Source organism: Clytia hemisphaerica, unplaced genomic scaffold (genome assembly GCF_902728285.1).
Source record: "Clytia hemisphaerica strain Z4C2 unplaced genomic scaffold, Clytia hemisphaerica genome assembly, whole genome shotgun sequence".
In the NCBI taxonomy this organism is placed as follows: domain Eukaryota; kingdom Metazoa; phylum Cnidaria; class Hydrozoa; order Leptothecata; family Clytiidae; genus Clytia; species Clytia hemisphaerica.
The window spans coordinates 453842-472186 of record NW_027103699.1 but is presented as its reverse complement, the minus strand read 5'-3'; the positions used below and the strand labels follow the sequence as shown (position 1 = coordinate 472186).

The following is an 18345-nucleotide window of genomic DNA, read 5'->3' as shown; positions in this document are numbered from 1 at the left end:
AAAATTCAATTTAAATAATTGCACTCCAAAACTATCCCCACCAGATTTTTTGACTTAGGGAACAATAGAATAATAGAATTTTTATCCCCATTGGGTCTTCATTAAAATTTTTTATCCCCACTGTGGCTGTGAGACAGTAGTGTTCTCTTCCGGGCATTTGACTCATAAAATTAATACTATGAAACAATTTTAGCAAGGCAAGGCTGATTAGAAAAGTGAAGTTTTTTAGAGAAGTATAACTTTTAAACTACAACTGTCTTTCATTGCTGTTTCGAATTGCTTGATCTTTATTTATTCAACATTTAATCTTTGGTGCAGCATCATTTTTCAATTTGTACGAATTCTTTTTCCAGGAATTCTCGCAAGAAATTCAAAGGAAGAAATCCAAAGAATATAATATTTTCTTTTCTCAAATTGTGAAAAATAGAACGTTATATTTTCGCAATATCTTCATGAGAACATGGGGCTCGATTTTAAGAACAACCATATTTTCCAGAAAATGTTTATTTTGTGCACCTTTTAAGTCAATTATGTGTGAACATTTTAAGTACATTTAAGCCTGAAATTCACGAAAAAAAAACCTCAGCCAAAAGTTTCTAAAAAAGTTTATAAAAAATCAGGTAATTCCTGCTTAGTAAATATCTTTAAGAAGAGAATTAATCTGTATTATTCCAGACACTATGTTTTTTGCTCGATTTTGTAAAAATCGCAAACAAATTATTATAAAGTCATAATCGATTTTGTCATAAAAACCAAAAAATGAATTCTCTCAAGAATGGCTCCAACTCCCTTAAAAGTTGGACCAAAGCCCCAAAGATATAATATCACAAGAGCTGATCTTTTAAATATTTTAAGCTTCTGAAGTGCACCTGGTTTAAAGTGTAAAGCTTGAAAAACTATGCACTTGCAGACAAAAAAAGGTGCCAAATGCCCAAAATTAATTTAAGTACTTTTTGCTTAAAATATGCCCTTCCACAAACAATGTATCCTCCAGCAAAACAGTACCTCTTTGCTTTTTCTGAAAATAATTTGTTTTCATCGGTTAAATGTTCACCTCGGTTGTAAATTTTCTCAATAACTCTATCTAGCATTTTAAAGGGACATAAAAGCACTGACGAAATTGGTAAACAAACAGTATGTACAGCGGGATACAAAATCAAAACAAATGTCACATGTCAAAATAAAGTATAAAAACAAATATGGCTGATTTGATTGTTTCAATTGTTTTTGCCCCGCAGGAGCTTTTGTATTCATGTCGTTGATGTTTCTTCCGATTCTGAGCGGGCCGCCGTGGTTAAAAAATGTTCACGCGCACCTATTGTTTTATCTATTTTGTTGTGACTTGTATTGATTTTAGTTCTTTCAAAGTAAAACAGGGACAATGCACAATATAAGCATACTAGCCGTCCCGGCGTCGTCCGAGACGACTTCTTACTCCTTTTAATACGCTCGCTTCGCTCGCTTTTCTATTTTTCAGAAACTTGTAGGGATTTGTATACAAATGTACTTATTTTGCGAGAAGAAATGTTCTTAAATTTAGGCCTTTTTCGTAAAAATTGATGTTTAAAATTTTTAAGGGGACACTAAAATTAATGCACATTAAAAAATATGGTGAAAGTATTTTTAGTTGAATTTTGATTTTTCTTCTCCTTATTAAATTGTATAAATTTGTCATAATTTCTTTTGTTGAAAACCTTCAAACATTAATGTTCTTGACTCGCTAAAAATAATGCTCATGCAAATATTGGTGAAAATTGAGTTAAAAATTTCTCGCGAGAAATCGGTCATACTTTAAACGTGCTTTTTTTGGGTTTTGGGAGAGGAAAGACTATTATTTTCCTCACGCAAGGATGAAGATAAAAAACAAATAGAAATTCAAATTCAGTATTAGAGGTACTTGGCAACACTGATCAATTCAAAGACCACAGTGCTTTACGGTGGAATATAAAGAGTGCCTTTTTTCAATACCTCTTAACAGAGTCAACAATTATTTAACAATTAAACTCAATGCGTAAGTAAAAGCGTTTTCATTTTGCTATCTCAATAGAACAAAAAATAGCAAACATTGATTAAAAAATTTCATAATTGAATTGGGAATAAGTCATCAACGGGAATAAGTCATCAACTTTTCTCATATTGTCAAGTCCATTAAATTGAAATGTTTTTATCAGAGTATCAAATAGAAGGGAAATGTCATCGGAGCTTTATTAATCTCAAGGGTAATCATAAATATGATGTCTTTTTGAAAACTCAAATTTTATCTTCGACGTATTCCCATGTGAATCAAAATTATTTCATAACCGACATAAACTTTTTTTTAAAAAACTATAAATTATGCTGATAGTGCTATTGCACAGTCAGTTGTGTTTCTCCATCAAGGAGAAATGTGCTCTCTTGAATGGAAGTGCACTTGGCGAATAGAATTGAATATACAATCAAAAAGGCGCGAAAAAAATTGCCGTGTATTTAAAAATCGCTAGCGAAAAAGCCTCATGCGAGAATGGAAGAGTTCCGATTTAAGCGTATTATAATATAGATTTACTTTTCTTAAGCATCTACTTTACAAGAATCTAATCAATAACTCTTGATAAACAGCCATTATACCCTTTGGTAATTATTTCTTACAAAGTAAACAAAGGATGGCGTATAACATGAGCTTCTTCATTTTTCTTATAAGCATCCACTTTACAAGAATCAAGTCAATAACTCTTGATAGACAGCAATATACCTTTCGGTAACTAGTTCAAAGTAAACAAGGGATGTCAAGATATTTACTGTGTGCACCAAGCTGTACACCTCGTTTCTTTTTTTATCAGCCAACAGAGAAAACTTAAAGAAAAATAATTGATTTTGTGTTTGTTTTTTCTTGAATAAAATAATTTTCGAGATTGTACTCAAAGGAACAAGACATAGCGCTTAACTTTAGAAATTTCTAGCTGTGCGCTTTTTGGATGGTGTTCCAATAAAACGATCCGGTGGAATTCGGCCTTCAAACATTCTCGATTATGAATGCGTTGGCGAGGCAATCATAGACAGCTACTTGTTAGTTATAAGTTTGTTTTGGACACGTGATTTTAAATGTTCTCTTTAATGACACGTGGTTATGTCCCTTTGAAAATTGATTTTAGCCTTAACTTTGTTGTTATGGGAGTTACGACGCTGCGACTTCTCATTAGATTAATCAATTATATTCTCTATTTGAAATAATACTAATGGGGCATTTTGAGGAAGTACAATTAATTCCATGTTCAATAGATAAGTAATAGCTTAATTTGTGTAGTTTGTGTCTGTGTTATGTTTTAGATTTCATTCAAAGAAGAAGTGGTTTATCATGCTACGCAAATTGCTCAAAATAAAAAGATGCCTTTTCAGTATTTCTGGAGTTGTTTTTGTATTTGCCTTATTCTTGGTAACATCTATTATTCATTTGGATAAAAGTTTTTTCGAAGAAAACCAAAGTAATTTAAATCCGGTATATGAATTTAATCTGAACCCAAGACGTGTCAAACAGCGTAATACCGGGCAATCACAGTTATTGGATCATGCCTTCTACACAAAAAATGAAAGACCTCAATCTGGAGCACCACATCCTCCAAAAACTTTTACTGTTGATCTAAGTGAAGGCCAAGTTGTAACTTCTATACTCTCAAGTAAACTAAAGATAAGGACTACACCATTACAAACCAAACTGAAATCTAAGAAGGATGGGATCAGCCAGTCAAATATTGAAAAAGCATCAAAGTCTAAATCTTTTAAGACTTTTTTAAATGGAACAGATGGAGTAACGTTCAATTGTCCAGTTCAATACTTATCGCCTAAAGATTCTGTACCAAGAGGCATTATCTCTTGCAAGCAACACGAGATGAGCCAAAGTTCTTGTAAATATGTGACTGAAAATTACAAATACAATTTTACAAACAATACCTGTGGAGGTATTGAGAAGACAATCATATGCCAATATGCAAAGAATGAGAATCGATTTCGATGTCGAATTGATGCATGTGGTTTCGATTTAAAAAATGAAATCTTAATTCATTTACTTGATTTAAAGTCAGGTGTCGTTAGACCTATTCTGGAAGGTTTCAAATCAGCCAGACAGCTAAGTTTTAATGTTATGAGGTATGCCCTAAAGACTTTGAAACAAGGGAACGATTTTTTATATTTGAGCTGTGGATACGATGAGAATAAGACACAACTTTTGATATTGGATAGATCAAAGCTTTTGAATTCATTTCAAAGGAAAAATGACAAAATTGGTGTTAAGACTCAATTAAACATAAATATTGTTTTACTAGATTCAGTATCAAGGTCACATTTTTATCGCTCATTGCCAAAGACAATTGACTTCTTACGCCAAACTAAAGGAAATAAAGACAGAAAAGTTGAGATATTAGATTTTGAGTTATTTCAATCTGTTTTTGGTCATACTACGGAGAACTTATATGCCTTATTCAATGGGAAAATATTTCCTAAAAATTTGACAAGTAATGAAAAAGAAACGCTGAAAATAGAATTTCAGAATATGTTAAAATTTGTAAAAGATAATGGATACAAGACATTTTACCAGGAAGATATGTGTTGGCAGGGTCTTTATGGAATGAACATCGACTTGGGAAAGTTTCAAGAGTGGAAGAAATTTTATGCCGAATTCAAAAATGAATCAACTCATATTGATGACCCAGGTAAATGAATATTTCTATTCAACGTTGCATCAAATAAACTCTACCAAAAAAAATTCATTTTCCCTCTATGGCTTGCGGTACCTCAGCCAGTTTGATTTTGTCAACTAGTAGCACTTTCGTCTCGAACACCCCTATCTCAGTGCCCTGGTGGAACCTTTTCCCTCAGCAGGGATGAAAATTTCTATCGAAATCCCAATGGGGATAGAAAATCTATTGTTTCCAGCTCAAAAATTCCAGTGGGGATGGTTTTTGAATCCAATTTTTTCCATTCAATTTTCAATGGGGATAGAATCATAGGGCAATTTCCCAGTGGGGTTGAAAATGTAGGGTATTTTTTCCACCGGGGACGATTGTTTGGCCTATTTTTCCACCGGGGCGGGGGGGTCCACCGGGTCTGTGACACAGGGGTGTTCTCGAAGACCGAGGTGAAACCCAATCTTACTGAACATCACCTTATCACAGGCCCGGTGAAATTTTTTAGCCAGTGGGGGTAAAAATAATAGACAAAAATTTTAATTGATTGATTTTCCCTGGGAATTCGAATTCCATTGTGGATGGAAGAAATAGCACAATATTTTGCAGTGAGGATTTGCTTATCTGATTATTTTCAGTGGGGACAAAAATTCGAGTACGATTTTAAACAGGGCACGATATTTTGGCTAATTTTTCTAGTGGAAAGGGGTCCCATTGCGTCTGTGAGAAGGGGGTGTTAATGATGATTTTGCTATCACGACTACCACTACTCAAAAAGTGCTTCGAGATAAATATCCTTTACTTTTTAGCTGATTCTCTTTCACACTAGATTTTATGAGCTATTTAGATAGTGCCACTCACTATTCTCAGCTATTAAAAGAAAAATATCTTACCATAGGTCATCGAGACAGGGGTGTACAAAAAAAAAACGCTGACGCAAGAATCTTATCTTATTTTCAGGTCTTACATTCGCTTCTTGCAAAATCATTGACATATCTCAACCATACAAGAAACATATTTTCAACACCAGGGAACAAATATGTTACAATGGACTAAATATTGATCGTTATTACTTAGACTACCTTTACAAGAAAATCTCATCAACTAAGGATTCATTATTCAGTTTCACCGTTTTAAACATTGGACATGATCAAGGAGGGATAAGAATCCAAGGTGTTGATAAAGTATTAAAGACATTTTTCAAGAAAATGATTAAAGCTAAAGATACACTGACTATATTTTTCAGTGACCATGGTAATACATATACCAGTTATGTTTTCCAGGAATTAGATGGTCGTTATGAGCAATTCCATCCAACATTGTTCATGGTGATACCTGAGCAAGTTCAACAGCTTATTGGAAAAAGAGGAATCCAGAATTTGAAAGCGAATCAGTACAGATTAGTTAACTTAATCGATGTTCATCATACGGTTAAAAGACTCATTTCGAAAGATCACCTTAGGAAAGGGCTTTTAGATTTGGTACCAGCCAATCGTACGTGTAATGATATTGAAATGGCAATGCCAAATTTGTGTGTTTGCCAGGGTTGGGACTCGCCAATCGAAAACACAACAGAACTAATGTCGTTTGTCGAATTTGCTCTTGGGAAAGTGAACAATTTGATTAGTTCTGTATCATTGGAAGGACAATGTAAACGAATGGTTCCAACAAGTTTTAAAAACGTAATGCAACGAAAAACAACTGAAAGTGTTATTTTAACGTTTGATATAACATCATCTCCTGGGAAAGGGTCCAAGAATACAGAAGAGAGGATTAGTACTGAAATTAGTTATAAAAATGCTGAACACTTGAAAACATATGAAGGGAAACTATTATCATACGATCGTATATCAACCTTTGGTAAATATCGAGAGTGTAGTGACGCACCAAAACAATTTCGCTTTTGTGTTTGTAATATGGAATCATCAAAACAAGCCACCAATCAATTAGCTTTTGATGATCTCTCTTCACTAAGAACGTCACAGATCTATGAAATATTTGGTAAAGATAATATCGATGAAGCAGTCTATGAGTATGATTCTAAAGGTCTTGGATTACTGGTCCGTAAAATATACACCATAGAGCAAATATCAGATGCGGGAGATATGAAAAGACATCCTGTGTCTATTGCATTCGAAGTGGTAAATATATCTTTAACAGAGACATACAACATTACCTTAACCTTTACTTCACTTTTCAATTTGAAGAAAGTATCAAATGGTTTGTCGTGTACAGGAATATCGAAACCGAAATCAATGGTTTTTCTTTGTGTGTTCGCAAGACAATACCCTGTCAATGATGTTGATTTTAATTTAAAATTTGATTTTCAGAAAATTTAGATGCTTGTGTAGATAAACGTAGAAAAAATATATTTTACATACATTAATACAGTCGATGGTCTCTGGAAAGTAGCTTTTTGATATAAAAAAATTATATTCTAGCTATTTTTTGGAATATTTTAGATAGGAATATAAAATATAATTTCACCCAGACTCCAAAAAACACCCCACAATACCATCAGCCAAACTTTCGATTTTGATTATTCTGATTTGCAAACATTGATAAAATTATTTTGTATGTTATATATAGCAAAACTCAACAAACTTATAGTCACGTACTCTTGTAAGCTTCCATTTTATTCTGACAAAAATTTTCATTTTGATTTGGTTTTTCATTTTTATTCTATGTGGATTGCAGAAAAACTTAGATCGACCTAGCTAACAAAAAAACACCGAATCTCATCCATGTAACATTTGTTATTTAACACTCATTTTTATTTAACATATATTTTCAAAATATTCAAATGTTTGTTTCGGTGTACTTTGTGGACCTCTTCTGTTCTGTAAGATCAGCAGACTTTGATTTGTACATTTTTCTGAGAAACATGTAAAAATGTTCAATAAGGTTGACAAATATTCCAATTATAACAGTATAGCCAACGATGACCAGAATACCGGAAAAATAAGTCCAATCAAATTGCTGTACTGGTGTTTTTCCTTTGCAATGAGAGCTTGGGAACCATTTCTTTCTCAATCGAATCAAGGCGCCTGTCTGGTAAAGACCAAGCAAAGTATTTGATATTGTTTTTCCATAAGGGAAGTTTTTACGATATGCAAAGGAAAGTCCATGTGTTCCGATAAAGCTTTCTTCTAAAAGCTCAATTTCTTTAGGACAGCCTAATTCAGAAGTGATTCGCTGTAGAACGACTGGAAATGAACCACTATCAGCTATATAGGCTTGGATGGTGCTGCAAAGAAGAATAAAATAAAAGTTATCATTATTTCCTTTCAATTAAAACGAAGTTAGATGTAACAGGTACGAATCACAGTAATCACGCATTTCAAGAAAAAAAGCTCTCTCCAGAGAATTCCTTCGCAAAAACTTCTTTTTTTGTCTATAAAACATTCGGTATAAACCCAAACTCTCTTGCATTTAAAGCGGCATCAAAAGTACTGGGTTCTAGTTTACCAGTGTTGAGTTACGTCAAATTTTTAATATATTTTGACGTTTTTCCTGGGGGAGGGGGTACTAGGGTTGGCGGATGAGGGGTATGTCCGAACGGGACAGTTTTTTCACCATTTTTGGTCAACGAGTGATCCAAGAACCTCCAAATTCGGCCCTGCTTTACTTGATTAATTTGAAATTTTACAATTGGGTACCTTTCTATCATTCAGTCGTTCAGACAGGTCTGCAGCACCCATTTTTGCCTAAGTACCCACCCCGAATGTCATTCAACCACAGTAACCATGTAAACTCAAGCTCTTGAAGTGTTAGGATTAATACGTGTATTTTTGTACACTTGTTGCTTACCCATCCAAAAGCTTTTTCACTCCTTCAATTTCTGTTTTCACAAAATACTTAGACATGAATTTGTACATTCTTTGAAAGCTTTCATCTGGATGATCTCTGAAGAAACTCTCTATGGCCCAACCTTGACCTCCAACCAAAGTAAATTTGTAATCTTCAGATGGGTTTTGAAACTAAAATAGAGAATACCCCTATTTTATCACTTTGATAAAAAGTGTTTCAAAATTAAGAGAATTCTCCAAAGCTGGAAAGGAAGGATCCAAAAAGGATTATAAAGTTCAACTGGGGTAATAATTGCCACTTGGATTGAAAAACAGAGTTTGTCTAGGAAAATTGAGCTAAATCGACATTTAAAATAGAAAATCAGTTCATGGTACTATATACTCGATTTTAGAAAGTTTTGACAGAAACAATTATAGAAACAAAATTAGTCTTGGGCGTGGCTGGATCTATTAGGAATAAAAGATATACCAACCTTTTTGTCTTTGAAACCTTTGAAATCATCCATAACGACCTGCCCAATAGAGTTAGCAGTGATTCTGGCAGTATAGACGGACATAATGATGGTCATTGCAGATGCATAACCAAGAGCAGTTAGACGCCCTGACCACATTCGAGGATTTGTACCACCCATATCTCTTTGGAATGTTAATCCAAAGACATAAGCCATAGTTTCTTGAAAGAAAACTCCTTGTTTTTTTGTAAATTTCAAAAAGTAATTTTCTAGAAATGAAATCGTCAATAGAGTCAAGATAGTCGAAGCTAATATTGCAAAATGTAAGTTCCCACCAACAGGCTTCAGAAAATCAAAGCTTGGAATATCACTATTGTATTCTTTGACTCTAACGATTCCGAAATTTGACTCCATAAAATGGTGAGTAAAATGTATATCTTTAGCTCGTATTTCTAAAGGTGTCATGATATTGATAATAAGGTCAGCTTTCTTATCAACAAGATCACCAATCATTCCATTCCAAGTTTCGTTTTCCAAAGTGCCCCATTTTCCATCTTCAACAATATAAAGAGTATACTCAAAATTTAATTTTCTTTGCACCATTTCAAAACTATCGACAATGTACCCAGTACAGCAGCTCACTGTCCATGTTACTGTACCGTTTTGATTCTTCTTTGGTACCTCACAGAGTTTTGCTTGCCCACATTTGTAATCACCTGTCACATTAGATATGTCTGGAGAAACTTGTTTGACAAAAGGTGGATAAAATGCTGTAACTACTCTCACAGCACGTTCAAAAGATCCAGTATTATCATTCTGATATATGTTGGCATGTCTTTCCAAGGAATCCATAACTGAAGTTCTAAAGTGAAATGGATATGTCAGTCTAAAAAAGACCTTAAAGTTCTGGAGACCTGCCTTAGTTTAATAAAAAAAGGTTGAAAGCTTCTTCGGCTGGTGATTTATATCATCTTCAAAAATTCGCAAACAGTGGCTAAGAAAAATATCAGAAAGGTATATGAAATAGGTAATTTCACTCCTATTTTCTGCGAGAATGTCTACCGTGTTTCGGAAAGCTGAGCTTTCCATAACGGTGTGAAAATTCGTGTCGATTCAATTCAATCACAAATTTACATTTTTAAAGTTGCAGTTGATCGATGGGAAAAATTTTAGTTTTAAAAACAATGCGAGTGAAATGGAATACGTTAACAGGAACAAAAAGTATTTCACCTTTTAAACTGAAATTCAGTAAAATTGGAGAATGTTGCTAATAAACTGTTGTTATTGTCAGTCAATTCTTCATTTGAGTACGGCACCAACGTAAAGAAAGGAAAATCTTTTCTGTATCTCAATAGTTCTTGTCTGGTTAGTCCAACTAAATATAATTTTAATCCTTGTAGTAGAAGCCGATCCAATTCTAATAAGAGTAATTGAAGAAAATCTGACTGCAATAAAACAACAATCTTCTTCTTTGGCGATTTTGATATATATGGTAGGTACAAACCATTATCAATATTATTCACTATCGACAGCAAAACACAACTGGATTCGTTTGCACCAGGCAAAGGAGAGAATATGAGAAAGAATCCAGCGATATCTTCATTGCAATAACCATATGTAATTACTACTTGGTTCAAATCTGATTCTATCAGTTCTATAACGGCACTGTGATTTGCTCCATGATTAAACTGAAAATATAGAAAATTCATGTCACGTAAAATAACAATGTTGAGAAAAAGCGATTTTAAGCTACTTGAAGGGGAAAAAGAAAACAAAATCTAGAGAGGGTTTTCTCGAAAAAATGTCCAAAAAATGTCCAAAAAATTCAAAACACTACTTTTTAAGTTGATCAAGTTGATCTTAAAAAGTATGGAGGAAAAAGATCGAATAATGTAAAATCTGCATAAGCTGACAAACGATTCAACGAAATTGGTGGCTTTAGCATTACAGACGACTTCACCATCAACGAAAGAAAAATTATTAAAGATATGTGCCAAAAGGCGAAAAAAATGAATTAAAAAAATGATGATTTCGCTTGGCATGTAAGAGGAAGCCCTAGAACAAACCTTCGCCTAGTTAGAAAACCTAGGACAAAGACCGAAACAACGTCTTCTCTGTCCATATCTTCTGACGACTGGACGAGATGAAGAATTAGACAATATTTTATAAATCTAAAATTATTTCGTAGAGGTCGATAGACCTGTGAAATATAACTCTATGAATGAATAATTAAATTAAACCCCTTTTAAGATTTTGCGGATGTTCTCAACCAAGAAATTCAAATCCTGCAAAATCAACCTTTGCCAAAAAAAAAAATAAAGAGCATTAAGAATGTAAAAATTTACCTTATCTTTGAAGATTGTGTTATTCTCGACAATGCTTACCAGATTTTGGGATCTTCCATAAATGGAAAACGTCAAGATTGTATAAAATGAATACCAAAACATTTTTATAGTAATCAAATTCAAAGTTTGCCAAATTGCCAAAAAACAAAAACTACTCTTGTTTTTTAATCATATTTAACTTCATCGCTGAAAAAAAAAACCGACATAATAGTATGAAAATAAGAATGTATGGTATTTACTTGAGGAAGACAGTTGATGGAAAGTTAATAGATAACTTACAAATACATTCATAAACTGATGAATAAAATATTTAGTATAGTGAAGGTGTCACAGTTTTGAATCGATATTACCACAAATCGTAAATAATTAAAACTTTCGTCTTTATTATCGTTTGTATCGAAAATCAATGCTTAAACATTGATACCAGGGGACTCTTACAGTATCTATACCGTAACTGTAACTTTTTCATCATTTTGGCTTTTTTTCCATTGCTTTTTGACGAATAGATAAACATGCTCAATAAGGTTGACAAATATTCCAATTATAACAGTATAGCCAACGAGAACCAAAATACTAGAAAAATAAGTCCAGTCAAATTGCTGTACTGGTGTTTTTCCTTTGCAATGAGAGCTTGGGAACCATTTCTTTCTCAATTGAATTAAGTTGTCAGTCTCGTAAAGACCTAATAAAGCATTAGATATCATTTCTCCATAAGTGAAATTCTTACGATAAGCGAATGACAATCCATGTTTTCCGATATACGTATTTTCCAATAACTCGATTTCTTTTGGGCATCCCAGCTGAGCAACAATTTTATGTAATTCGACTGGAAATGAGCCACTGTCTGTGATGAAGGCTTGAATTGATCTAGTAAAACAAATTCGTCGAATCATTCAATTAGCCCTTCATTAAGATTGCTAAGATTGTAAGAATCTAAAATGTAACTTAACAAATCTTTTCCGGAGCGGTAAAATATGAAATATACTTTTCCACAAAATTGCAGCAGTGAAAAGAAAATTGAGTTACAATAACACAAATATGTTTTCTAATACAGACATCAAGACAATGCAAGCTTCACAGTTTATTTTCTCAATTTCAGGTGCACTTACCCATCTAGCAATTTTTGAACACCTTCAATGGCACTGCTGACAAAGTATTTAGACATGAATTTATACATCCTACGATAGCTCTCATCAGGGTGTTCTCTAAAGTATGACTCTATAGCCCATCCTTGATTGCCAACCATCGTAAATTTGTAGTTTTCTGTTGGGTTTTGAAACTAAAAGTAGTGAAAGTTTAATTAAAGCTAACATGAAAAGTAATATAGAGATTTGGATCCAATAATTATAAGTGTAACAATTTAGGAATCCTATTGTCCAAGTGTATTCTCTTTTGATAATCTTACGATGCGAGTAATAATTAAATATGCTATAGCGGTTGGACCAAATTTGGTAAGAATTTCGTCCCAGGTGGGAAAATAGCTTAAAATTTCAGCCCTTCCGGAAATTTGAATTTACGTTTATCCCTATTCAGAACTTAATGGGAAAAATAGAATTTCTATCCCCATTGGGATTTCGATAGAAAATTTCATCCCAATTGTAAAAAGAAGTTCCACCGGGGGCTGCGAGACAGGGGTGTTCTTTTCTTTTCAAATCAAATTCAGGGACAGGGGTGTTTATATTATTGCTTCAATATGATTTAATAAGGCAGAGGTAACCTAATCACAACAGAGCATTATCCACTCTGCACACACCACGTTCGACTCATAAGAGATGTGGCGAAAGTAATGACCTGGTTAAATTCTGCCTCTGGGATGATTGTTTTACTTTTAACCGGTTTTATATTCATCAATAATCTGGATGAAAAAAGATCAAAGTGGTTTGCCAGCCTGGGTAGCCTCTCTTACGGAACTGGCCTTTAGATTGAGTGTCAGTGTAGAATTGCTCAAAGATTATGGGTTAAGCAAACTAAATACCTTATCATCTTGGAAACCTTTGAAGTCATCCAGAACGACCTGCTCAATAGAGTTAGCAGTGATTCTGGCAGTATAGATGGACATAATGATGGTCATTGCAGATGCATAACCAAGAGCAGCAAGACGCCCTGACCACATTCGAGGATTTGTACCTCCCATATCTCTTTGAAATGTCAGTCCAAAGACATAAGCCATGGTATCTTGCAAAAATACAAAGGGGTTACTTGTACACTTTGCATTGAGATTCTCAAATAAAGATATACTCAATAAAGCCACTATCAAGGAAACTAGCAAAGCTCTTTTCAAAGGATTTGAAATAAGCTGTTTAAAAATATAGCTCGATATGTCCTTTGTCATTTCCTTGACTCTTGCAATTCCAAAATCAGATTCCATAAAATGGTTTGTAAAATGTATGTATTGCGCCCTTTGCTCCAGAGGAGTCATGATATTGATAATGAAGTCAGCTTTATTGTTTACGAGATCCCCAATCATCCCATTCCAAGATCCGTTTTCAAAAGTACCCCATTTTCCATCTTCAACAATATAAAGAGTATACTCAAAATTTAATTTTCTTTGCACCATTTCAAAAACGTCTACGGTAAAGCCAGAACAACAGCTAGTTTTCCATTTTATTGTTCCGTTATGATTTTTGGATGGTATCTGGCAACAATGGGCGACCCCACATTCTGTTTTAGCGTTGGTTAAGTTTGGCGTTGGTACAAGTGTAACAAATGGGGCATAAAGTGCTGTTACAGCTCTCATATGAAAACTGATATGATTCGAGTTAAAATATCCATTAAACTTCCCATGATCGACATTTGATGTCTGAGTTTGAGTTGCGGAGTTTCTGAAATGCAAGATGAAATAGTATTTTAAAGTTTCACTGTTCCAAAAAGTTTTAAATCTTGATAAAATCCTTTAATCCCCGATTTCACGGAAGTATACCTTATGAGGGAAAAAAATTGCGGGGTTTTAATTAGCCGGGGAAAAATTTCATCGGGGAAAAATTTCGTCACCTAGACGCACTTTCTTTACTTTTCCCCGACCAAAATTTCAAATTCGTCACTTTTCCCCGACCAATTTTACAATTTAGTCATTTCCACCCGACTAAAGGCCGGTCTCCACTTGCGCGCGCTTCAATCGCACTTTTTCGACCAAAGCTTCCACGCTATTGGTCAAAAGAAAAATGAAGCAACTCCATTGGCGCGATCTGACGTAACGGTTGAAAAAAGTTGAAATGTGTTCAACTTTTTTTTTGAACGCGCGCTACACTTTTATGACGTAATCTTTTTTCCAAGCAAAAAGGATTGAAGCCAAAAAGTGCGATTGTAGCGCGCACAAGTGGAGACCGGCCTTAAATTGTCCAAATGAAATAGTTTCCTTCACTAGCTTCGAAATTTGATCTTTAAAGCACTATTTCGGTTAATAAAGAATTTGGATTTGAGTTTTAGTTGGGGGAAAAGTTAAAGTCTTGGTCTAGGATAAAAAAAATGGGTAAAAGTTTTGGTCGGGTGATAAAACGTCGGGGTTAAATTTCGTCGGGGAAAAATTTCGTCACCCTCTCAAAATTCTCGTCACTTTCCCCCGATGTTTTTTTCCCGATAAGGTAGGTTGAATGGATGGTTAGATGCAAGGTAGGATAACGTTTATAATCGACTCACCTCCGCTCTTGAATGTTCGTGAAATTGAAAAATGAAAAAATCATTTTATCATAGGTCTTTAAATTCTCCTGAAAATATCTTGTAATAAAAAAGTTTGGAAATTCTTGTTTATATTTCAGTAGATTCTTATCAGAAATTCCAACAAAGTTTACTTTCAATCCATATGATATGTTTTTATTAATTTCTTCGAAGAAAATCCATGTAAGATCTGGTTGCAAAAAAACTACTATCCTTTTAGATGTTAGACTTTGTAAAGATAAACCATCACTAGAAGCTCTCTCAAAAGATAATATAGTACATTCATAATTATTTTGAGTTGAAGGAGATTTTGATATAACATAGAAACCAATCTTTTTACTACAAACACCATAAGTTATGAGTAGACTTGAACTATCTACAATTTTTAGTATATCCATTGGAATGATCTCGGTTCTATTTACTTTCAGTGCTAAATTAAATCTGCTGAATTCATGAAGTGAAGTGAGTCCATCAAAACATTTTACAAAGATTTCTGAAGTGAGTAAAACCATAAACATGCAGTAGACAAAAGTTTTTAGTTCTTTCATTTTCATTATGCTTGAAATTGTTAAAATACTTTGAGACTGTCTTTACTCTTGTTTGTTTTCCTCTTATGAAAAAAATTAAAATTTTTCCATTTTCAGCAAAATAATATCAAAATTCTAACTGGAAAATTAATTAAAATCTTTAATAAGGAATGAAAGGTCCAATTAGTGATATATTATTCATAATTCATTACATTATCAAATCTTAATTTTGAGAATCGATTATACTACAAAAACTTAACAAACACTTTCATCAAATAATCAAAGCTTATTCTTTCTCTTCCCATAGTGGTTATAAACGTACTGCGCCCTATCGTCAAAATGCCACGGGTTATCAAACAAAGCAGACCACCGGAGTCCCATCGTGTCGCGATTTACAATATTTGCTTGACTGTTGGCGTAGAAACATAGTCATTCCTCTTCTATAAAGTTATTGTTCTACCGTCAACTGCTCTCACTTGGGACGATTGGTCGAAACATGGGACTGGTTGATATCTGACCTGTATTTTCACTTACTTTTAAATCTCTTTGACAACAAATTTGTTTTGATAACTCCACCAAGTTTATCAATCACTTCTTCGTTCCTCTTAGAGTGCACACACATTCGCGTGTGCTCCACTGCAAATATTTTTCATAATTCGATTTATTTCGATTAAAAGCCTACTTGGTGCGAAAGAGAAATTGTTTTTTTTAATACGCCGTTCATTAACTCAAATCAAATGACTTTGGAGGTTCGGTGAAATGGTGGCTGAATTGCTGTCCCATGTTATGTCAGATAGTGCCAAGTTAGAGCAGTTGACGGTATTAAGTTTTTTAGGGGAATTTTTGTGATTTTAAAAAAGTAGATAAAACACACGATAATGTTCTCGCTGGTGATCATATCCATTTAGAAACTGAAAGATAGTTTCTAATATGCCACCACAAAAATGTCACAGTTTAATGTCACATAATTGTATCATGACAATCAAGAATCTAATTTGGTTAAAAGCTTGAGATGTCTCTTAATTAACAACAACTGCAAATATCATGAGAGCGCATGACTAAAACACCCTTTTTGGTGAATATTAAAAAGGTAGATAATATAATGGCTTTGTAGAGAATTTTAGTCTGGTGATAGGTATCACCAGACTAATCTACCTTTTTAATATTCACCAAAAACTTTCGCAAACTTTATACAATCCTAAAGATTCAGAAGAAGAGGATAAAAACAACGCTGTTGATTGGATAAAACCAAATCATGTAATCGGTATGAAAGATGCCCAGGAATATGATGATGAAGAAGATGAAGAACATTCGGAAGAAGTAATCCAGTGCTGAAAATGGGGGAACCTATATCAACCATGATAATAATGATGCTATTCCTGAAACGAAAGGATTTGCAATCCTTGTTACCATAATTTTTAGATCGCATTAGCCGACAGAAAACGACCAAACAAATGACTGAACATGAAGGGGACAGTGATGTATTTTCTAGCCTGGTGTGCAACCTAATTGTTTTTCGCCGATTTCGCGAAAAACCGCAAAAACAGATTATGACGTCATAAAAACATAATGACATTATAAAAACTACAAATTGAATTTTTCAAGGTTTGTTTATCCAATTGTCTTCAAACTTTCACCAAAGATGTATGCCACTAAAGTCGATCATTCGAAAAAATGTTTTTTTTCGAAATTCTGGTTACGTTAGCAAAAAAAAGGATTTTTTCTTTTTTCCTAATTTCTACTGGCGTCATTTCTTTTATCAAATGAACGCTGTTTTGAATAATTGTAAAATCTTAGATTCGAATGATAATTGGTCACAGTTGGCCTTTTTAGAAGCATTTTACATTAAAAAAACTAAGACCAAAGATTAATGACGGATTGAAAGCTTCAAAAGAACTTCAATTGTTTGGATAGGCCCCTGAAAATTGACATTCTTTTGTTCTTTTCATTCAGTCATTTTTTAGCTTATATAAATTTTATTTCCCTTGTACATTTTATAACTCATTAACGTTTTTAATTATCATTTTACTGCTGTACAGATTTTTAGAATAAAAGTAGATTTTTGAAATGTATTTAGTTTATGGTTGAAAATGATGAGATAGAAGTCATCGAAATATTCCACATTATGAACACTTTCTTGTTGTTTTTTATTTAAAAACTAAGAAGGATGCTGATCTTCGGGTTATGTTTTTTCTTGAACCGATAGTCATTAACTGATTATATCTCATAAAAGTTAAGACTGCTTTTGCCAGCTGGCACACAACGTTGTTTCAACGTTTATTTATCTAACGTTCACAACGTCCATATAACGTTAGATGAAACGTTAACCCTATTCATACTAGGCTTTTAGGGGCGGTTCAGAACTAGGGGGGGGGGCTTTTCCTGTACCACCCCTTAAATTTTGATCTAGTGGGTCTTTTTTGATGAAATTTGGCACACAAGATCCTTGTCACGTAAGGTAACTTTTGACAAAAATTTTTTTTGATGACGTCACTCATCATGCCCAAAGTGAGCAAAAACCGAAAATTTCCTTTGTTCTTATAAATAGCTATTGTATTCTAACAAAGGCTTTAGAAAAAAGTTGTCTGAGTTTAAAATGCTTATTTTATCCTAAATATTCATTAAACTGCGGTTTAAATGATATATTCGACATCAAAAATAAATTTGTATTAGAAAAGTGTCAATTTTTGTGACACTTTACTGTCAGAAATGTCATCATGCTCAAGGTGTGAAAATATTTAGGTGTCAAATTTTTTTTTATTTTGAAGCTAAATAAAAGTTGGGAATTTACAGAAAATTTCACGGCAAAAGCTCTATTATTTCATGAACTATTACCAATAGTTTGACCTTCGAACAGAAAGAGCCCCCCCCCCTAGTACGAATAGGGTTAAAACAACGTTGTG

At 33.6% G+C, this 18345-nt stretch overlaps 3 protein-coding genes across 3 annotated transcripts; 1 reads left to right on the top strand and 2 right to left on the bottom strand.

Moving 5' to 3' along the window:
- Window positions 1-3295: 3295 nt before the first annotated feature.
- On the top strand, window positions 3296-7176 carry LOC136803988 (uncharacterized). Its single transcript, XM_067060723.1, has 2 exons — window positions 3296-4682; window positions 5616-7176. The coding sequence occupies exons 1-2, from the start codon at window positions 3332-3334 to the stop codon at window positions 6992-6994; spliced, it is 2730 nt and encodes a 909-aa protein (XP_066916824.1). The 5' UTR covers window positions 3296-3331; the 3' UTR covers window positions 6995-7176.
- A 76-nt stretch (window positions 7177-7252) lies between these two features.
- LOC136803994 (glutamate receptor ionotropic, NMDA 3A-like) lies at window positions 7253-11444 on the bottom strand. The gene is made up of 5 exons (XM_067060730.1): window positions 11262-11444; window positions 10147-10604; window positions 8938-9778; window positions 8466-8635; window positions 7253-7902 (listed from the first exon to the last, which is right to left on the bottom strand). Exons 1-5 carry the CDS (start codon window positions 11361-11363, stop codon window positions 7455-7457), a joined length of 2019 nt encoding a protein of 672 aa, XP_066916831.1. The 5' UTR covers window positions 11364-11444; the 3' UTR covers window positions 7253-7454.
- A 250-nt stretch (window positions 11445-11694) lies between these two features.
- On the bottom strand, window positions 11695-14075 carry LOC136803998 (glutamate receptor ionotropic, NMDA 1-like). Its single transcript, XM_067060737.1, has 3 exons — window positions 13237-14075; window positions 12371-12540; window positions 11695-12128 (listed from the first exon to the last, which is right to left on the bottom strand). Exons 1-3 carry the CDS (start codon window positions 13996-13998, stop codon window positions 11705-11707), a joined length of 1356 nt encoding a protein of 451 aa, XP_066916838.1. The 5' UTR covers window positions 13999-14075; the 3' UTR covers window positions 11695-11704.
- Window positions 14076-18345: the final 4270 nt, after the last annotated feature.